The 22,692-nt window shown below is 40.9% G+C and overlaps 2 protein-coding genes and 1 pseudogene across 2 annotated transcripts; all 3 read left to right on the top strand.

Annotated features, from left to right (window-relative positions):
* Positions 1-1,801: 1,801 nt before the first annotated feature.
* On the top strand, positions 1,802-12,065 carry dsg2.1 (desmoglein 2, tandem duplicate 1). The gene is made up of 14 exons (XM_056604523.1): positions 1,802-2,068; positions 3,314-3,439; positions 3,643-3,801; positions 4,020-4,161; positions 4,266-4,426; positions 4,667-4,801; positions 5,403-5,588; positions 5,878-6,335; positions 6,509-6,651; positions 6,884-7,105; positions 7,807-8,049; positions 8,838-8,968; positions 9,273-9,584; positions 9,889-12,065. The coding sequence occupies exons 1-14, from the start codon at positions 2,015-2,017 to the stop codon at positions 11,071-11,073; spliced, it is 3,657 nt and encodes a 1,218-aa protein (XP_056460498.1). The 5' UTR covers positions 1,802-2,014; the 3' UTR covers positions 11,074-12,065.
* A 671-nt stretch (positions 12,066-12,736) lies between these two features.
* Positions 12,737-19,295, top strand: LOC130392758 (desmoglein-2-like protein). Its single transcript, XM_056603263.1, has 10 exons — positions 12,737-12,908; positions 13,512-13,650; positions 14,388-14,557; positions 15,761-15,895; positions 16,105-16,305; positions 16,903-16,956; positions 17,236-17,372; positions 17,591-17,733; positions 18,745-18,966; positions 19,261-19,295. The coding sequence occupies exons 1-10, from the start codon at positions 12,861-12,863 to the stop codon at positions 19,293-19,295; spliced, it is 1,284 nt and encodes a 427-aa protein (XP_056459238.1). The 5' UTR covers positions 12,737-12,860.
* Positions 19,296-21,488: 2,193 nt separating this feature from the next.
* Positions 21,489-21,607, top strand: LOC130396029 (5S ribosomal RNA; annotated as a pseudogene).
* Positions 21,608-22,692: the final 1,085 nt, after the last annotated feature.

The following is a 22,692-nucleotide window of genomic DNA, read 5'->3' as shown; positions in this document are numbered from 1 at the left end:
TTTGCATCGTCTAAAGCTTTTCAGTGCCAAGTTTGATCCTGTGTTTCTCTGTGTGACTGGTAATAAAATACTCAAACTTGAACTTGCAATGCTGATACCATGCTGTCAATTTAGAAGCAAGTAACTTACAGTAAATGTCCTTCAAGGTATACCAACAAGAATTAAACATATTTGAAAAATGTCTTATAGTAACCAGTCAATATAAACATAGAAGAAACTATAACACATGGCACAAAGAAGCCACTGTCAATTGTTGGGGTTGTTTCAACATCATCTGATTCAAACCAGCTGACTTTGTATATTTCCACATGCAGTATGTATTATTGGCACTAACTGCCACCAAATGTGGCTGTGCTGCGCTATGAAACCACAGGCACCGCTGTCTTGTTCAGAATTGATATCTATGCTTATTCTTTGCTCTATTTTTGGTTCCATTTCTCCACCCTTCAGTGGGGAATTGGAACCCAGCTGACTACTGCAGGTTTCACATGTAGGAAGCAGTCTGAGATTCTCTGGGCCAAGTAGTCAATGGAGAATAGTTTACTACTTTTACTCTGTGTTTTTTTTTTGTTTATTATTCCATGGCTTTTCATTTTTAATAAATATATATATTCTCTCTTTGTGTACTCGGCCTCAGAGCGTCTGTTCACACGCATCCCGACTGAAGGATAGTTTCTATTTTCAGACTGTGACTGACCATTACATATTGATAATATATGCTGCCTTGCAGCATATATTATCCAACCCATGCTGCTTGATATGTTGTTGTCCGTAAGATATGAGTATATCTTATTTGATAGTAGTAAATATTGATATGTTTATGTACTATATTATTTGCAGGGGACAAGAGAGGAATAGGTGTTCACCGAGTTGGATTATATGACATGGTGCTGAGGGCTTGGGGCCTAATGCTAGTTCAATCCGGTAGGTTCCCGATGAAAATGTTACTAGTTTACTCATTAGTTTTCTTCAATAATATTCCATGGCTTTTCATTTCATTTTTAGTGAATATATATGTATACATTTGATATACTCCTAATTCAAGGAGTGCAACTCTTTTTCCCCCTATATTTTAAAATATTTGATAGCTAAACATTAGGATGTATCGATGTTTTGCAGTGAAATGTACGTTTTTCCTAATACAGTCAAAGAATGATCACTACATTTTATATATAGGTATAAAATTGCGTGAGGCACTCACAAATGATCCAAACCACTAGTGTAACACCATGTGTTTTATGCCCACGAGTATCTGTGCCAGGCTTTCTATATCTGTTTTTCATCTCTCTCTCTCTCTCTTCCTCTCTCCCCCCCGCCTCCCCCCACTTGCACGAAACAGTGCCAGGGGTGACTCATCCTTGCCTTTCCAGACACGCCTTCAGCTAGAACCACACCTCGCCACGCCCTTCTTTCTCTTTCACTCTTTCTGTCTGTGCCAAACAAACAAATGATCAAAGTCAATATTTCAAGTAGGTTTTATGACAAATCCATACCATTGATATGTCTAAATGAATACATCATTAGTAATATTATCATACTGTAAAGCACAAAATCCATCACATTAGGCCTAATTTGGAACAAAATAAGACTAACAAGAAAGATTCACACGCCATAGCATACCCCCCTTCTTTGACGTGACCGAGTTTGTGCCATGCCTGAGGGCCATGATGAATGGCATGATTATTAGATGAGTATGTCTGGATGTTTGAAGTTATCTGTACACAGACTGCTATGCCTCTCTCTCTCTCTCTCTCGCTCTCTCTTTCTGTCTGTGTCAGAGACGCACAAACCCGTTCTGCCCCACAGGTGAGGGTGTGTGTCGAGAGTCCGTGACGCTGTTGACATGACACGCGGGTGTCCTCATATTACCGTCGTAGCATCACAACCTGCTCACACACTGCACTGACTCCTCGGGACTTCTGCACTAAAGACACAACCGTGGAGTAAGACTGGCAGTGGATTTCCGATTGGACCCTGTAATTTCTTCAGACGTTTATAGGACACCATTTCGGTCATGATTAGAGTTTTTTCGTTGATTTCTGTTTTGTCGGTGTTGGCGGCGCTGGCGGTGAGTTTCTAAAACATTTGAATTGAACCAGAAGTAGCCTAATAGGCTCATGTTTACCTTGATCGTTTGTTCTGTTTCTGTTCAATACATGTCTTACATTCAGCGACTTTAGTTATTTAGCCTGTCGATTGATGACAATAAGCGACTTTATCGATGTCACTTCATCGACACGGAATACCTTTCAGGCAGGTTGGTAACGCTGCCTGCCGGAATCCAATCCCTCTCTTCCTGTTGTACGCTCAGTGATAGGTTGCCATAGCAACGCAAGTGAAGGAGGCCTGAAGCCAGAATATAAAGCATATTGTACTGCAGAAGACAGTGCTCAACACGTCCTCACCCAGGGGAAAACAGCAACCCCTGCTTGGATATGTTAGCTGTTGTTCACCGTGTATTCAGACTGTGGTCCATGGTATCCGGCATACTTCTAACGAGAAATAAGGATGGATAATGGATAATTTAGATCAGTGTTACTCAACTGGTGGGTCACGCCCCAAATGTCGGTCAGGGACTGGGTGTCCGTGACCCACATTTGTGTGCAAGAAAAGAATAGGCCTAAAGAAATTGAGGTGCTTTGAATGCAGGCATGAAAGTATTTGTTTGTTTATGTTTAAATAATGACGTGTATGTGTATGAGCGTTTACTAACCCATTTTCTGATCAAAACATTTACTTGGTTTGAATTGTAGAAAAGTGGGTCGCGACTTAACGAACATGGTCAATTGTGGGTCCCAAGCCCAGAACAGTGGAGAACCACTGATTAAGATGATAAAATGAATGTAAAACTAGCCGCAACTTATTACATAACTTACTTATGCAGTAACTACAGACGATATGTCCTTTGACCAAATACCACACGACTTTCCTTAAAGTTGCCACTCCTTCACTTAACCCACAACCAGTTTTTCTTTCCTTTGTCATATTCAACATATCCGTATGGTAGTCGATAAGATAATAAGCCCATAATTTTAGGTGTGGCAGGGTGGTGCCAGACATGCCTCAAAGAATTAGTCGTTCAGAAAGTGTTTTGACCAAAAAAAGACTTCTTTGTCTGTGTTGAAACAGCATTCTGATACATAGATACCTATAAATGCATCTTACTTATAACATTACCAAGCGCTTTTATATAACATAAGACACAAATAAATCATGACACACAAATACATTTGTTGCCCAACCAGGGGTCATCAAGATGATCTCAATCAAGGCATATCTTAACCCATAACATTTTTCTCCATTGTGGCTGCAGATTCTTGCCGATGTGGTAAAGGGTCATTTCCCAGACCAACTTGTGAGAAATAAAAGAGAATGGATCATTCCTCCAACCAAACTCAGGGAAAACAAAGACTACAGCACAGAAAAGTATATTGCCAAGGTAGTAAAAAACAGTTAGGTAACGGTCTCTAAGCTCTGACTTGAGTATGTGAGGTATGTTCAGCAGCAGGCTTTAACCACTCAAGCTGGCACTGCCAATTTTAAGATAAATCTGATTAAAATGTGAAACCTGTCATCATGTAAATGAATACTTACAAAACACATTACAAAGACTGCATCAGAAAAATTGTCTTTCTTTTTCAGATTCGATCAGACAACCAATACACCATTGGGGATGTACGGTACTCTCTGCATGGAGTGGGGGCTGACCAGTATCCCTACAACGTGTTTTTTGTAGACGAAAACACTGGATTTGTGAAGATGACGCGTTCTCTAGACCGAGAGATTTTCCATCAGTACAATGTATGTAGCTTTAATGTTCATTAACATTAATAATTTGACATTAGCCCATACATTAACTCAATCATGTCACTCATGTTACATGTACCCATTGTGTAATAACCAAGTGATTTGATGAAAAATACAAATAAATAAATACGAGTGTGAAAGATAAACGGTGGTTGGAGGGATGAAGCGGTTATATGGATGATTATGACAATTCTTGTCCCAATGTTTTTTAGCTATCCGGCATGGCAACATGGAAAAATGGCACGAAGGCAGAGTCTGAAATCGATCTCAGGGTTGTCGTACTGGATGAAAACGACTGCCCGCCCGTTTTTCCTAAAAGCCAAGATGGGTCGGTCTTTGAACTCAGCCAACCAGGCAAGTGTTTGAAACTCTTCAAAATAGTTTGCAATAAGATGAACTACACAAAGAACAATTGAATGACCAGTCAATTTATATTGACTTTATTCCTATTTTCGCAGGTACATTCGTAATGCAAATAAAAGCAACGGACGATGACGAGGCTAATAATCCAAACTCTCAGATCCGTTACAGCATAATAGCGCAAGACCCACCAGGAGACATGTTTTACATTGATGACCAAGGACAGCTCCTAGTCAAAGAGTCCACCCTTGACAGAGAGGTACACATCAGTATTCCAAGGCAGATATAAAAACATACTGCTAATGTCTCTAACAGACAATAGTATTTGTTTAACATAGAGTTGGATGTATTATGATGAGCACAAGTGGGGATGTCACAGTACAGATGCAAACCTCAAAGCTAGGACAACTTGCTGGAAAGTTGCAGGAATTTGGCACTTTGGAAACAGTGGACAGACTTTAATACTTCTGTTAAATTAAAAGATTGTCTTTGGTTTCAGCATCAAGACACTTACACCCTGAAGGTGCTTGGAAAGGACTTGAACGGTGCAGCAGGAGGGAATGAGGGAACAGGAACCATCGTAATAAAGATCAAGGATGTGAATGACAACGTCCCGACTCTGGAGAAAGAAGAGGTAGCTTTGTTTGATACAAGGCCTTCTATATATGTATAGTCTGGTTGTTGCACTATCTAGACAGCAGAAAAATCTCAGCCGGGTTTGTGTGTGTGTGTCTGTGATTAGCCATTATACACTGTTTCAAAATCGACCCTGCCTTTGACTTGTTGACAAGTGGGAGACTACACATAGATGTATGCTGGATAGATCCGTTAACCAGCCTACCCAGTGGACTGTAGCAAATGTTGCTTCTCTATCCATCATACATCTAGGCGGACTCTTCCATCTGTGATGTCCACGGGCAAGGCAGAATTTGTAATTGCTAATCACTTTCACATCTGGTGGGTAATAGGGCCCCTTTTACACCCATAACCCTTTTGATCAAGGATTACCATGTTCACTTTACAAATAAAGTGGGGTTATAACTTTGACATAATTGAGATACACACAAACACACACATACAGATATTTCTGTGCAGACCTCTCTATTCTTAATTTCAAAACTTTAGGCACATTGAGACAAAGAAATTGATTACCGAAATATACTGGGTGGTATCACCTCAATGTTGAATACTGACATTAGGATTGTCCTATTTGAAACATGTGTTTCACCCTGCAGTACTCTGGTAGCATTAAGGAAAACACAAAAGGCGTGGAGGTTATGAGAATAAAAGCACAGGACCTGGACATTGAAAATACTGAAAACTGGGAAGCTGTGTTCGATATTGTCAAAGGCAACGAGGCTGGCTACTTCAGCATCAAAACAGATCCTATAACCAACGAGGGTATCCTCATGCTTGACAAGGTAGGCGATTTTGTGCCAAAAGTTGAGGGTAACTATGCATTTAATATTTGTTTGTACAATTAGCATTTTCCGTATTTGACATAATATGGTGTAAAAATGTTAAATATACCTAACTTACCTTACCTCAAAACGAATATAAAATCATCAATAGAATTAACTGAACAATACTGATGTATTTAGTCATGTATAGGCTACTATCAATCAATGTCCTAATTTTTAACCATATTTTTTTGTTTTTGTTAATCAAGTTTTTGTATTGGTGGTGTCTGATTTTGTGTCACTAAAATAGGCTGTGGACTTCGAGGACGTAAAGGATATTCAACTAGGATTGGCTGTGAAAAACAAAGCCGAGATGTTCGGCGGTGGTGGTGGGTCAGGTGCTGGAGTGGGTTCAGGCGGGGGTGGAGGCACGGCTGGAGGCGGGGGTGGAGGCACGGGTGGAGGCACGGGTGGAGGCACGGGTGGAGCCACGGGTGGAGCCACGGGTGGAGGTGGAGGTGGAGGTGCTGGAGGAGGAACTGGTGGAGGAGGAGGAACAGGTGGAACAGGAGGCACCAGTGGAACTACCTCCACCAAGTCCTACCCAATAAAGATCAATGTTTTGAACGAACCCGAGGGACCACGTTTCGACCCTCAAGTCAAAGCCATTCCCATCTCTGAGGGCGGAAGCACTTTTAACCTTAACGATGTCGTCGGCAAATACCCAGCGATAGATGGAGATACCGGAAAAGAGGCTGAGAATGTCAGGTCAGCACAAGTATATGAACATATTAGATATACAATATATATTCGATGTCTTCCACCCCACCTGTACGGCAGCCAATACATTCATCTGTATAATATTAAGCCTTTTGTATTAGACTACAGGAAATACATTTGTTCATGACAATATTCTGAAGTATTTTTCCGCCTCTTCACAGATATGCAAAAGGACTTGACCCTGGCAACTGGCTAACTATTGACCCATTGACATCAGAGATTAGACTCAACAAGATGCCCGACAGAGAGTCTAAGTATCTGCAGAACGGGACATACTACGCCAAAGTGCTCTGCATTACAGAAGGTATATGCTACCACCTTGTGGCATTCCTTGACTCAATAATTTAGGTAATAGCGTCATGTCATCAGAGGGATAGTACAAAATGGGATATTACAAAACGGCATGTGATAAATAAAGGGGAATACAATCAAAATAGCAAAAAAATTACAACTCGACGTTATCTGAACTGCAGTAAAAATTATAAAAAGTAGATATTGATATTATGTCCTTCATTGCCTTGTTGTGCCGGTTCTAGACATGCCCTCAGTAACAGCCACGGGAACCATAGCCATCCAGGTGGAGGACTTCAACGATCACTGCCCCAAGCTGACAAGCAATGTAGAGAGCATGTGCACCACCGCTGATGCCGTCACTGTGTCTGCCGTGGACGAGGACGCAGACCCTAACTCGGCTCCTTTCACCTTCTTAATCCTCCCAGAGGGGACCAAGGGCAAGTGGGTTGCTGAGCATTTAAATGGTAAGGGGACCAGGATGGTATTCTAATCATGCCGCTATCCCCCCAAAAGGGGTTTGCAGGCTCATATTTAGTCAGACAAATCAGACTATAGCTTAATATCTAAAGTCTAGGTTATCGAGCAGCGCCCCTTGCAGTTTTTGTTCTCCTGTACGAATCCTACACACAAATCATGTACATTAACCCCCTAATCCTAAACAAACTCTAGACTAAAAAAACATTGGGACAAGAAAACAATCTTGAGAAGCATCTCCCAATCTGAGGAAGATTTATTTACTGCTATGGATGCCAATTGGGCAGGCATAAAATAGTAACAAGACAACAAACGTTAGGGGAAAACAGATTGATGGTAGTTAATAATAATCAAATCCTTTTATTAGTGTTATTAATGTTTGATGATGAGAAGTGCTGAGATGAATAGACACGAGACAACAATAAAGCAAAGGTGCTTAAGAGGATAATTCCGAGCTTTGATAATAACAACATAATCACATAGTGTAGGTGTGGCATCTAGGACTCTTTTTGTTAAAGGCTAGAAATGTTCACCTTGGGATATTTGTCACCATATAACCTTTAGTAGGCTGACATTGAACCACATTAAAGAAGCTTAGAAACACTGAAAATAAATAACGGAGGTTTAGCCTTTAATGACATGTGCTACATGAATAAACCATAACAACATGAATGAATGCCTGTCCTGGCAGGAACCTCAGCTATCCTGAGGTCTCAGGAGACCATGTGGCCGGGCTCCTACGAGGTGTATGTGGAGGTACAAGACCAGCAGGGCGAGGTGTGCCCCGAGCGGCAGAAGGTGAAGGTGGAGGTGTGCACCTGTGAGGATGGGAAGACATGCGGCCCACTTGGCCTTGGCGGTCAAGTCGGCAAATCGTCAGTGCTGGGGCCGGCGGCCATCGGCCTGATCTTTTTGGGATTGCTCATGCTGCTGCGTGAGTGACATTTACATGGTATAGCGTACAGTTTAGCATAACCTTCTTCCAGAGGAATTTTTTTCCAAATGAATTATGAGAAGATATGCCCTACAAACAAAAAAAGTATGGTTTTGAAATCTTCCTTTGCTCCATGGTATCACACATGAAATACCATGAAATGATTTATTGAATCTTAATGATCAGTTTATTCTTTGACACTCAATTCAGTTTTTTTCAAGTTCAAAACACATCACAGGAGCATAGACAGATGTGTCACACTGACGTCCTAATTGACTTTGCGCAACAAACACAATTTGAATCCAACCAGCCTAGCTGGTGTTTTTCAGCCCCACCCTTCCTTCAAGTCCAAACAAGTAGTGCAAAAGTACAACTGGCATGTGTCGGTTGCATTTCCCATGCTGTTGGGTTTGGGATATGTGTAGGAACAAGAAAAATTATAAAATAAGCTTAAAGGAACATTACACAAAGTTGACAAATTAACCTACAAGGTCAAATGAGACCACATGATTGATTTTATGACACATTTTTCATGAGTAGATGTTTTGATATTTAAAACACAATTAATCATGCATCTTGAAGAAATGTGTTTCCACATTTACATTGGTTACATACAAATATTCTATTCTATTCTGTTCTTATTTTACCAACAAATTATTTTGCAAAAGCTGCTGACATTGGGATTGAAATACAGAAACTTTTGTCTTGCAGTCCTTAAAATAGACTAACCTGAATAATTATGTGGTACTGATTGTATCCCAGAAACTGATTTTCTTTTTGATCCATAGTCATGGCTCTGTTACTGCTGTTCTGCCACTGTGGAGGCCCAGGGACTTTCCCAGGGGGCTTTGCCGAGATGCCCTTTGACACCAAACCAAACCTCATGACATACCACACAGAGGGACAGGGCGAAAACACGGTAATGCTTGACTTTGTTTGAAACCATTTGCTGCCAAAAGCAGTTTAGGATAGAGTGATCTGAGTTCTTGCAATGACATAGCAACCCAATCCAATGTTATGAGTACCTGTGACAACATATGCTCATATTCAAGATTTGCATGACGTTAGTTTGGCCTACTGCAGATTGGGATGGACTACAATGTTAATGAAAGTCTTAGGAGATCTCTCCTTCATGATATCAGCTTTTATGTAAAGAATAAGATTCCCCATGATTGGACAATTTCTGGAGTTCTAATGTTTATGTTTGCTCTTTGTTTCAACAGGAAGTCCCGTTGCTCAATATGCCAACACATATGGATACTGAGGTTACCAAAATGGCTGGGATGGGAACCCAGCAGCCGCCACCTGATTTCATGATGGGAGGGAAGTTCCAACAATCCACTTCCTCCATGGGAGGTGTGCTCTACCAAGACGGCAATTCCGTATCAGGCGGCTATGGAAATTCGACGTTGAGAAGAGCTCAGGAGGCGAACGGCTACTACTCCGAATTTGACGGGAGGGAAAGCGCTGCAGCGGTAGAGAAGTTCAGTGGATTCGCTTTACCAGAGAGCTATCTAGGAAACTATTATACACAGGTGAGGAAAAGTGCCTGTTTGGACGAGAAGATCATTGAAGTATTTCGAAAAATCCCATTTTACACGGGGATTGCAAACCTCCTTTCCACCATTGATTGCCAACCTGTTGTGGTCTTATTAGTGTGGTTGCAAAGCAAGTCCCACTATTATTATCATGTTTCTGATTATTTCCTCCCACAGTAAATGCACATGGCGACATGTCAGTTTTATTTGTGTGCATGTCTACAGTATTAATACAACATTCCTGAAGTTTTACTGTCTGCTAAAATTTCTGTTCTTGTAAATTGTGTTTTTCTTTCTATAGAAGGCAAGCTTTGCACCAGAAAACCAAGCTGTGAAGGACAGCCTGCTTGTGTACGACTATGAGGGCCAGGACTCCCCTGTTGGGTCCATTGGCTGCTGCAGTCTCCTGGAAGCTGACAATGACCTGCAGTTCCTGGACAACTTGGGACCCAAGTTTAAAACCCTTGCCGAGGTGTGCGGTGGCAAGGAGGAGACAACTGAAGTCAAACCAGTGCTCCGCACTCCTCTGAACACGATGACCACTCCAAGAACCATTGACACCACGGCCACACTGAGAAGTACCATCTCTACTCAGCAGCAGCCTCAACCCCAACCCCAACCCAAACCTCAACCATTGCCCCCACCCCAGCCCCAGACGATTACTCAGAACACAGAACACAGAGCGGTCCGGAACACAACCCACAAATCAAAAACCGTGTTGGAAGGTGTAAACTCAGTGGGAGGAGGCATGGCCGGGCAAGGCCAGACGCTTCTGATGCAACAGCCACCTGTCTACTACACCACCGCACCTGTAATGCAGCCAATGCATTACATAATGCAGCCGCAAATGCAAAACACCATGTACCTAGCAAACAGCCCAGCGACCACCAACATGCAGGGAATGATGTTGGTGAATGGAGGCGCCCCCGGAGCTACTCAGGGGCTGATAATGCAGGGCCAGAGTGTGGGCCAAGGTGGCGGTGCTGTGATCCAGACAGGCCCCCTTCCCCAGGGCATGATGGTGGTAGAGGGCCAGGTCCCTGCGTGCTCCCAGCAATTGCTTCAGGGGCAAACATACCTGGTCCAAGGTGGTACACTCAAACATGGTCTGTCGGCTTCCCAAAGCAGGTTGGTGGTGGAGGGGCAGAACATGACCCCCGTTGGCCAGGGGATTCGCATAGAAGGGGGCGGTGGTGCCATCCAAACAGGAAGCCTGCCCCATGGCGTGATGGTGGTTGAAGGGCACGGCGGCTCCCAGCAGATGCTCCAGGGTCATGGACAGACGTACATGGTTCAGGGTGGTTCACGCCAAGGGGGTCTGTCTACCGTTGGCCAAAGCAGGATGTTGGTGGAGGGGCAGAACATCGGTGAAGCATCACTGGTCCACAACAACGGCACGGCCTTCGATCCCTTGCTACAGATGGGTTCTATCAAATCCGTTGTGCACAAAAAAAGAGTGGTTACTACTGAGAAAATAACTCAGTAAAAAGTGGGATGCTATCGTGAGTCAATCGTGATGTTGGAACATTATTAAGTATTCTGGCAAGTTTAAAGTATTCTGGCAAGTTCAGGCAAGATAAGTTCTCGTTTTTTTATAAGATTTTCAGAGGTTGCAATAAAACTTGGCATGTTTCTTTAATTGGTTGAGGGCAAGTTACAGCATATTTTTGTTGAAATATTTATCATGCACGCAGAGCTAATTCTTGGTATATGTGGGTAGATAATCATTTCATATGTCACATGTCTATAATAAATATAGACGTATTTTTTAAGCTTTAATCTTTTTAGACAAGGTAAACATGTACTATGCAATGCGTTCGTCTGACTTTTTTGTATTCGTATCCAAGGATTTTAATGGAGAGCATTTCTTAACCAAACCAATGCCTTGCATTGTAAAAAATAATAGCTCCTGCATTTTATAATGTCTTTGTACACATTGAAACGTGTTATATTTCATTCATGAACTGAAAGGTGTATTTTAATACCCAAAACAACTGTAATGTAAAATGCAGATCGAGCTCTTGAGCTATGTTGCCTCATCATAAATTGTATAATAGTCATTTCCAAAGCCATCAACAATCAGATTAGAATAAGCAGTTCAATAATGGGAATAACATTCCGGAACAGACGCCACACATTATCCAGCCAATGTGTCCAAAGGCAGTTATTTATAAATGTATTTAACTGTCAATCACAGTTTTGAATCGTTACTCAGCTAATTATGTTTACTGTATGCATATTATTATTTTAAGAATATTTTATACATCTACATTAGTCTATGCTGAACTGGCAAATGTTAACAGCATGATGCCTTTTTTTGTAGATCATTTCTCTAGTTTGCGGCAAGCAAACTAAAAGGTACATATACAGCTCTGTTACAAAACTTTTTTTTTCAGCACTAAAAAGCTTCAGTAATTTTTCGAATTTTGCCAAATTGCAATAAAAGATAATCAAACTACAGATTGCTATACCAATTATTAGACTATTTTCAAAATTGCTGAAGGGGAACCTTTTGTCACTCATCTAATGATGTTTTCTGCCTCCTTCTTGATCAGTAGCGTGACTCTATCTGGCAGCTAATGTATCTCGCAGCTGATCTCCCCAATGATGCTTGAGTATAGGTTAGTCCCTGAAGGATACACAATGGAGAATACAGCTTCTTCTTAAACTTCATCTCAATGGGATAATGTAACTTGGGGAATACTCCTGCATGTATGCATGAGAAACTAGTACAATAGCATTTTAAGTATGAGGAGTTAATGGGTATTGTTAAAGCCTCGCTGGAGAAGGTAATAGTAGTAGCAGTTTAATTAGCGAAGAAGTCTCTAAAAGTCTGTAACGTAAAAGTGCAAAGAACTTCAGTATTAAAATCAACCTTACAAGGAAAACTCAAATTTGTATAGTAACAAACGTATAGGCTAGAATAGATAAATCAATGTCCAGCCCCTCCATGTCACATGTTTTTACCCTTTCCTTTGCCAAGTTACATCAAAGTCACAGGTAAATGAAGGTTGCTGACTTGGTCACATATGGGAGGGGATAGGTTGTGTAAGATGGAACGACTACAATGAGGGCAAGAAATGGGTGGGAGGCAAACAATGTGGGTGGGAAACTGAGAGAAGCAGAGGAGGGTCTAGTGACTATACTTAAAAGGAGAAATTGTTTTGGTGAACAATCATTGAAACCGAGATGTTCCACTAGCAAAAAAGCCTTGTTCACCATCTGCGAACAAATAGAAACATAGCCCTGAGGTGTGCCTGCAGCAGCAGGGCCATGATGTCTTTTCCAGCAAACCTTTTGGTGGTTTATCTGGCTATGATGGTGAGTTTTCCCTTATATTGATCTGATTACATCATTCCTCAGGCATTAATACAATTGTAAGTTACCGTATTGGTATAAATGGTATTTTATACAATTTAAGATAAATTTAAGATACGACCTTGAAAGAAATGTAAAATACTTTGGATCATTTAAGGCAAAAGTGTGTTATTTGTAATACTATCCGTCAACACTAGCTATATGTATGTATATATATGTATATATATATATATATATGCCTACTGTTGATATGTTTTATTTATTCATATCAAATTGTATACAAACAATATGAAATATTGTTTGAGAAGCAGTGGCCCCTCCCTGCTCTGAGGCCACTGCAGCAAGCTCTTATCATAGTGGACCTTCAAAATTATTAGCTTTATTTATCAAACCAGGAGAAAAAAAACCAAGTTGTCAATTCGCAGTTTTGTTTTACACTTCCCACATATACTTTCTAAATCTCAAATGAATTGGTGCTGCAGTGCTGCCCATCTAGTGCTGTGATCAAAACTCATTTCCCGCTAAAACTAATTTCCCATATGTTTTTGCTTGGAAATATAGCAGGCATTTACTTTCTCTGAGAATAGTTTGTCTTCTGTGCGACAGCTCACTGGAGTGGCCCGATTCCGGAACGGGACAGTGGCTGAGAGAATCGAGCTGATGATTGAGGTGGAGGATGAGAACGACAACCCACCTGTTTTTGTGCCAGTGCCTGCAGCTAGAGTCATTGAGTCGAGCCCAGCTGGTAGGGCCCTTACAAGTGTACCATACAGTCCATTACATGTCGATATATATATATATATACATATATTTAGAGCGTGTGTATTTCTTCTGTTCAATGATATCAATGAGCTGTCAAATAGGTTGGAGAGCGTAGGCATTGTGAAAAAACCCGACCATGGCTGTTTCCTGACCATTAAATTCTAAAACGAGTCATACACACACACACCTGCACACAAACACACACACACACACACACACACACACACACACACACACACACACACACACACACACACACACACACACTCATACACAAACAGACACACATCACACATCATCTCACCGGCAGATATTTCAGGCACATCTTTGTATATTTAATCAAAAGCTAGGTTCAGTCAGAACACATTGATTTTCACTCCAAACGTGTTGCTGCATGTGGTTGATGTGTAGGCTGTAGAGGTTTTCCAAATCATAATTTTTATTTCCTGCTTCCTTGCAGTAACACTGGTTTATTCAAAGCATAGCACAGCTTCAGTTTTGCTGTGAGCTTTGTTTACAGGTGTTACAAGGTTTAATTACGTTCCGAATTTGAATTCTGAGTAAGAGCGTATTTCATATCCTCCCATCATTTTGTATAGAGAAGCCCTTTTCTGTAAATTATAGTGCATTTGCTTAAAGCAAATCATTCAGTTTGGCTGCAGATTTTAAAACCTTGACTTGCATTACTTTAAGGCAAAATATTTCCATTTGTTCAAACAGGCACTCTGGTGGCCCAGCTGAACGCAACAGATGCTGACAAGATCAACACGCTCCACTCAAAGATTGCCTACAGCATTATAAAGCAAGAGCCCATAGACAGCTCCAACCATTTCTACATAGAAAGAGGCACAGGATTAATCTATGTCACAGATGCAACCTTAGACAGAGAGGTAGGCCTAACTTTCTCAAACTTTTCAAAGGTTCTATAAAGTCAGAAGGCCTTTTTCTAACTTATTTCATGAGGCATCTCCATAAACTGAATGGTAGGGCAGGAAAAAGTGGGAGGGTTGGCACGGTAGCAAGGGTAGAGCCAGCTTACTGTGGTTTACCGTAGGGCAAAGCTAATGAATAAAAAACATTGCCAGCTAACGCCGGTGCAGGCAATTTGCGGTTAACACATAATATGTGCTATCCATTGGCGTCCCTAGGCTGTTTTATTCGCCTATATCCGGTGCTAAAGCCCCGGATATTATTTAATTAGACCCGAATATGGTATTAGTTTTACTATTACTATGGTAGTTAGTTATTTTGAAAGAAACATTGGGATTCCAGGGACATCTCAAAATAAAGTAGGCTAGTCCTTCTGGCAAGAGAATAAACTGTTTAAAAACATAACCAGACTGTTTACCACCTCAAGGCAAGGCAAGGCAACTTTATTTATATAGCACTTTTCATACACAAGGCAGACTCAAAGTGCCTCAAGTAAATCAACCTATCCTATCCCCAGTCAGATCTTTATTTATATATATATATATATATATATATATATATATATATAATATAATATATACATATACATATACATATACATATACATAAATGTAAGGTCTGTCTCACTTGTATTTATTTTACTCTAAAATAACTTGAATGGAACTTTAGATGTTTGGGGATAAGCAGCACAGCAGTCAGGTTGCTATTTAAAGCTATAATAAACTGCGTATTTTGTTTAGATAGGTTAGGCATTATGAAAATGTTGCATGCACAATAAGCATACAACATTTTCCTTTTCCCTCTGGGCTAAGCCCAGGATGTTTATGAAACCTAGAAATGCCCCTGGTGCTATCGTCAAGTCATTCAACTCAAGGTAACCAATTAAATCCACCATTCATTTTGTGTTGGCCCCTTTAAGACATGAAATAGCATTGAGAGTGAATCATGATCAACCTGACACATTTCCAAATAAAACAGGTCATTAGTGCATGACCAAATGTAGGATGAAGAATGTTGCCAATGTTCACTACATTTAAAAAAAATGTTTTACTTTTAATATGCAAGTCTGGGTTCAAGCAACACATGTGGACATTGACCTATATGACACCAAAAAGGTCCTTCAATTCAATTTTTTATTTCCTGTCATATATTTTTGTCTGCAGCGAGTGAGTTTCTATTCGTTGACCATCGAGGGAGCCGACATGGACGGAGCGCCGGGGGGGAATACCGCCACTGCCACGGTCAATATCGAGGTGACAGACATCAACGACAACATACCAACCTTAGAGGAAGATGAGGTTCAACCGCTTTTCTTACCTCTAGATTCATTAGATAAAAGGGATTGGGAGTTAGGATTTAGTGTAAAAGGAATGAATGTTGGTGCAGCCAAGTATGCTTTCGAATTTAATTACTTTGCTGAAAAGGGTGCTAAATAAATTAGTTAAGAGTCAAATGTTTATTTGATTCTCTTTAAAGATTTTCTTCCCTTTTGTTTTGGTGTCTGCAGTACTCGTGCAGCATTGTTGAAAACGTAGCCCACATAGAGGTTATCAGACTGAAAGCGCTGGACCTTGATGAGGAAAACACAGAAAACTGGCTTGCTGTTTTTGATATTATCACTGGAAATGATGACAACATTTTTAGCATTAAAACTGATCCTGTAACCAACGAAGGAATTCTCTGGCTGGAAAAGGTAGTTATGCGCCTTTGAAAATGTGCAGACCATACATTATAATACTGTGCTAAATGCTTACAAACCGTACCCTATCCGTGATATACTATGTTACTGGGTCACATAATGATCCAATTGACAGCCAACTTGATCAACCAATGAAACAATTGAACACACCATTGGCCAACAAGTGGCCTATCTAATACATATATGTTATGCATATTTTGCTACCATGTTGAGAGCATACTTGCATTGATGTTGAAAAAACTTTCAAGTAAAATTACTATACTACTATATATAAAATACAAAAAAATCAGATATATCTTTTACTCATAATATATTGTGTATATATTCCCACCCATTTCAAACATTACTGTATAATAACTTAATATTAACAGTGCAACCCGGCCAACCTGATATCATTGGAAAGATGAGCTATATGATTTGCATTACAAAATATTATATTTTGTGTGTTTAAATGTGTGCAGTCAGTAATAACGTTTTTGGTATGGCCTTGCTTTGGTAACATATTTTACAGTATTTATCAGGTTGCTACATTGAAGACCAATACATAGCCTTCGTGATTTTGAAGAGAGCCCTGATATTAAGCTTGGTGTGGTTGTGTCCAACAAGGCTTCACCTGCTGTTGGTTTGGGCGGCACTACAGAAGGGGGCGGGGGACTAGGAGTAGGTGGAGGACTGGAAGGAGAAGGTGGAGGAGGAGTGGGAGGAGCTGGAGAAGGAGATTGTGAAGGAGAAGGACTAGGAGTAGGAGGAGGAGAGTCAGGTGTAGGGGTTGGCAATGTTGCAGGGGGAAAGGGTGACAGAGTAGGATGGGCAGACGGTGCTGTAGCAGCAAGTGGAGTCGGGGTTGGGGCTGGAGCATCCATTGGAACTATCACATCAGTAAAAAAGAATAAGCCAAAGGTTAAAAGTTACCCAGTGAACATAGTAGTGGGAAATAAGCCAGAGGGGGCAGCCTTCACACCCAAAGTAAAGTCTCTGCAAGTCTCAGAGAACCCAGACTCAGATATATTGGCAGAAGTAATCGGCATCTACTCAGCTACTGATGAAGATTCTGGAAAGCCTGCAGAGAATGTCCAGTGAGTTGAACTGATTCCTTGGTGATCTATCACAGTAGGAGACAACTTTAGCTTGGATGGCATAAACTATTTGTTAGACACTGATTTACAGTAGATACATAAACGTACAATTAAGAATTACGAGATGATGGTGATTTGTTTTATTATTATTTATTTATGTTATTACAGGTATTCAGGAAAATATTTATATTTTTAAATGCTTCCCTTAAATACCACAGATATGCCAAAGGTGAGGACAAGGACAACTGGCTGAATGTCGACCCTGTAACAGCAGAGATTCGAATTAATAAGGTCCCAGACAGAGAATCCCCATTCTTGAACAATGGAACGTACTACGCTACAATACTTTGCTTGTCACATGGTAAGTTGACATGAAAGAATGTTAAGAATGTTAAAAATGGAAAATATAGATTGTAACAACCCTTTGCCACTCACAAATGGTTCATCATGGTAAATAGTATCTTATGAAAGGGCCTCTTAGTGGATGGGCTTCAGATTCCACCTCTTTGCATTCATTACATCAGTTAATGGTATACAATAGGGCGATCAGGGCTTTTTATAAGATTTACTTGAACTGTTGATCATCAAACATCTCCCTGTTCTTACTTGTCTTATTCTGAGTGGTATTGGTGAAATTATTGAATTAGTTCCCCCTTTATTATTCCACCTTTGTGAGTTAAAGGTGAGGCACTAATCAGAAGTTACACACTGCCATTAATTTGCTTAAATTCCAACCTGGATGTAATCCACTAGACCTGAGAACTTGAGAGTAGAATGACCTTTGGCTGCTTGGCACCTTTAGCCATTGAAGTCGATTTGTGGTCCTCCATGGTCCAGTATAACATGTACCTGTACTTCCACTGTCAATAAAGGCTTATGTATTCACAACCTTGTTTACTTTTCACCAGCCTCAGTAGTTCCGCGACTATTAAGACAATTGCACTGGACAAGCCTCTTGGCAGTTATGTGACAGTTATTGCTCATATTTACTTGTAAGGCCCTTTTCTTTTGAAGAATTCAACAGTTCCTTGTTAAATCTGTGCTTCAACTTCAGACATATTTCATTCTTCAGACAGCAACCTGTTTTGCATTTGTCACAAAACTTGAAAGAAAGCTTTGAGGCCATTTTCCACGGATTGGCTTTATTCTCAGACTCTAATATGATACATGTTTTCCGTTGTGTGACATCACTTTGTATCCTCTCCATGAGTTAACAGAGTTGTTTACCAAGCACAGATACTTGGTGAGGTCATTACATTTGAGGGTTGGATGACGAACAAAAGTTTGGACACACAGACCATTAATGCTGACTTAAAGGGCTGTGTATTAACAAATGATTGTTGTTATTCATCTTTTTGCTGTTTACCTATAGATGTTCCCTCCAAGACAGCAACAGGGACCATAGCAATTCATGTGGCAGATGCCAACGACAATTGCCCCACATTGCCCAAGAACCTGGAAGACATCTGCTCCAACAATCAGGTGGTTATAGTTACAGCAACGGACAACGATGCAGAGCCCAACGGTGGCCCATTTCTTTTCAGCATTGTACCTAAAGAAACCACAGGATTATGGGGTCTTGAACCACGCACTGGTAGGAACCCTCCATTTAAAATATGCTTTAGACTAAATCAATTATAGTTTTAATTGAATAAGCACAAATAACCATTAAAGGATTTGGAAGGCTTGCTAATACTTCAGATTAATTGTTGATATTTTCTGTGTCAAAAGTTAATTCAGCACATCAACTCAACCCCTTTCAGGGTGTATGTTTTTTTCAAAAAGAAATAAGCAGATACAACCTGTCCTGGATAGGTTGTTTTATGCAATAGACCCCACAAACAAATGCAGATGTTTTGATCATGTGTTTAATTGCCCATGCTCACAGACTTAGATCTAGAAGACCCACAGTTTGAATTCTGATTGAATATTAGGGGTAGGGGGAAAAAATATGCAGAGCCCAGGTAAGACAAACAATACTTATCTTCTATGAATTTCCAACTTCCAAAAATTCCAAAACTTATTTTCGGGGATTTAAAATAAAGAAAAGAAAAAAAAAGATTAAAGAAAATATGTTTTTTTATTTGAACACGACTCTACTTTCGACACAGTGTATATGCACACCAATATACTGAATTGAGTATCGATTTTTAATAAGAAATTGTTTTGAATTAAGAATCTAATTTTGAATCGAATCATAAAGATTCCTAATGATATACACCTAGCATTTCAATATCACATGCATACATGTATTATCTAGACCAGTCATACTCAAGTAGCGGCCCGCGGGCCTTTTGTGGCCCGCGGGGTGTCTATTAATGGCCCTCGAGCTGTTTTGAAAAGTTTTTTTAATTATTAAAAAAATAAAAAATAAAAAAAATAAAAATCGTGCTGGGCGCTCTTATTTTGAAACCGCGCGCCGCGATCTCAATACGAGGCTGGGGGTTGCAACGATAAACAGATAGCACTCCAGCCCACAGACCGCTCCAGCCCTCCCAAACTCGAGGCAGACAGTCCATCTCAGCAGCAGTCAGTCACACGTATACCGACCGGAGCCGTAATGGCATGCTCCAAATTTGCCCCAAAAAGACTCAGTGTGACGTCATCACCCTGTGGACAAAAATGGTAACTGCGGCCAATTTCCCCCTGCTGAATAGGATGGCAGTGCACATCCTTACAATGTTTGGATCCACATACAGATGTGAATCTGCATTCTCAAAAATGAACTTCATCAAAAATCAGTACCGGAGTCGCCTAACCAACGAGCACGTGCATCAGTGTGTCTCCCTGGCAATCACACCATATCAGCCCAGGTTTGAAGCATTGGCCAAAGAAAGCAGAGGCCAATTCTCCCAATAAAGGGGACATGTGAGAAATGTGAAATAGTTTGTTAAACAAAGCACAAAAATGGGCTGTCTGAAGGCTTTTTGTTTTTTTATCTTGAACACGGTTATGTTTGGTTTTATTTAGTTATTTTTTTTAATATATGCCGAAATTAAAATTATATTTTTATTTTAGGAAATATTTTTGTTTTTAATAAAAAGGAAATGTTATGTTATAAAATGTTGTAAATGTTATACATACGTTATGTTATGATACGTTATCGGACGTACACGGTCCCAATAAATGGCCCCTTGAGTCACTGAAAAAAAAATTTGTGGCCCCTCATCATTTCTACTTGAGTACCCCTGATCTAGACTGTTCAAGCAAATCGATTTGCTGTGTCCGTATGTCTGAGCATGCGCAGTGGCATGTAAACACAGAATCAACACTTTTAGATTATTCCGTTCTTTGGTGCTATTATTATAAACAACATATAGTCTGGGAAGTTTTCTATGCACCTACCTGTGTTAGATGAAATTAATATACAGCCATAAAGAGCTGCTAAACACTTGTTTGAATAGAATGGATGTCAATGGCTCACTAACTGCCCAATTTCAGAACATGTGCGAGAGAGGGGATGAGGTGGAAAGAATCATGGCTGATTAGCAGCTCGACATAGACAACGTCAACAATGAACCAGGGGTCTTAAAAGAGCGGCCAATCCTCTAAGCAATTATGGCTGGTTCAGACTACATGATTCTCAGATATTCCTTCACGATTTAACCTGTCACACTATGTGATCACAGAGCCAGGAAATTGGGCCTTGTCTCGGCGGAAGACTGGCCAAACTACAAGATTCGAGGGTGCGATGCTCTAGAATCTTTAGGCCCTTTCCACACTAACCCGGGTAAATATAAAAACGCACATTCGCAATGAAATTAAACTATCGTTTTCATATCGTTTTCGGAATGTTTTGCATCCACATTCCACACTGAAATGATTTTGATACCAGTGGTTGTCATGGTTACGTGACTCCCGCCATGCCTCTCTGTTTATATTACAAGCGTGATCAGCTGTGATAGTTGCAGTTGATCAGCTGGCTAATCATTTTCACTCACAAGCAAAAATATGGCTCAAGCAAAAAGTACAAAGGCGAGTTTTCTTTGTATCGTTCACGATACACGCAGCAACAAAGTGTAGATAATAATGGATCCCGAGTTCCTATAGGCATTATGATGGCGGTCCTCTGCGTAGTGCAGTAAAGTTTAGTAAGTAGATACGCGGCTCAGTTAGTAATACGGCCATACCACCCTGAACACGCCCGATCTCGTCTGATCTCGAAAGCTGAACAGGGTCGGGCCTGGTTAGTACTTGGATGGGGGACCGCCTGGGAGTACCAGGTGCCGTAAGTGGTGTCGGGTGGTGGCCAATAGGTGGCACTTTTCACTCTGGCCCCTTTCCTCATCAATCCCGATGCCCCAGTGCAGTGACGGGGACACTGTGCTGTGGAAGGTGCTGTCCTTCGGAGGAAATGTAAAACCGAGGTCTTGACTCACTGTGGTCATAAAAGATCCCAGGACACTTATCGCAAAGAGTAGGGGCTTCCCCGGTGTCCTGGCCCAACCAGGCTAATTCGATCTGGCCCCCCTAATAATCCTCCTGTACATTTGGCTGACTGGTTAATTCTCTCACTCTCAAGCTGGTGTGTGGTGAGTGTTCTGGCACAGATTGGCTGGCGTGCACCACCCAAGTAGGTGCTACACACTGGTGGTGAGTTAGGTCCCCCCCTTCACTGTAAGCGTCTTTGGGTCATTGAAAAGCGCTACATAAATATTATGAATTATTATTAATAAAGATGCGCAGATGAGCTGTAATGTCATCCCGATTTTGAGTTGGGTGTTCCGCGTCCCAACAAAAGCCTGTCGGCTCGCTAAAATGTCCATGACCCCTGTTGTCAGCAAACTTAGCCAATGTAGTTTTATTCAAGCCTGATCATTAACTAAAAGCCACATAGAAAGAATAAAGCATCCAGCATATGATTTCAACAATGTGTGAGAACATACGCAGCAGGGCTGATCGCACAGTAGAATGCTTATGGAAAACGGACGAGCGCTGGGCGGAGATTTCCGAAGCAGGGAGATTATAGAAAAATATGTCAAATTTGTCAGTTTGCCGTTTGTCTAGTCAATATGTTAACCTACTTATTATTTATTTATTTCAACCGCGATCCGCCCGTAATTCCTCCAAGTATTACTTTTTTTCACGCAATCCACCCAACCCGTGGATTATTCACGGTGTCCGCCAACCGCGCATCTCTACTAGTCTTTACTTTACTAGTTAGTAAACACTGCCTGTAAGCTCCAGCTGTTCTCGGGATTCCCTCCATGTCAACAATGGATAGGTCATGCGATACCCCCAAATTTCTGGCATGCCAAACTTTCGTCGTGGCATTTTCGAACGTTGCAGGCTAAAAAATCGCATATCGCAAGCATGTCAC

The sequence above is a fragment of the Gadus chalcogrammus genome, chromosome 12 (assembly GCF_026213295.1).
Source record: "Gadus chalcogrammus isolate NIFS_2021 chromosome 12, NIFS_Gcha_1.0, whole genome shotgun sequence".
In the NCBI taxonomy this organism is placed as follows: Eukaryota; Metazoa; Chordata; class Actinopteri; order Gadiformes; family Gadidae; genus Gadus; species Gadus chalcogrammus.
Note: the sequence above shows the minus strand (reverse complement) of the source record. Positions and strands in the feature narration are given on the sequence as shown.

Excerpts from the sequence above, each read along its gene's own strand:
- dsg2.1 (XM_056604523.1), top strand. The coding sequence starts at position 2,015 with ATGATTAGAGTTTTTTCGTTGATTTCTGTTTTGTCGGTGTTGGCGGCG. Across the intron at positions 3,802-4,019 it reads AGATTTTCCATCAGTACAAT|CTATCCGGCATGGCAACATG; the intron begins GTATGTAGCTTT and ends AATGTTTTTTAG. Across the intron at positions 9,585-9,888 it reads TAGGAAACTATTATACACAG|AAGGCAAGCTTTGCACCAGA; the intron begins GTGAGGAAAAGT and ends TTCTTTCTATAG.
- LOC130392758 (XM_056603263.1), top strand. The coding sequence starts at position 12,861 with ATGATGTCTTTTCCAGCAAACCTTTTGGTGGTTTATCTGGCTATGATG. Across the intron at positions 14,558-15,760 it reads ATGCAACCTTAGACAGAGAG|CGAGTGAGTTTCTATTCGTT; the intron begins GTAGGCCTAACT and ends TTTTGTCTGCAG. Across the intron at positions 17,734-18,744 it reads AATACTTTGCTTGTCACATG|ATGTTCCCTCCAAGACAGCA; the intron begins GTAAGTTGACAT and ends GTTTACCTATAG.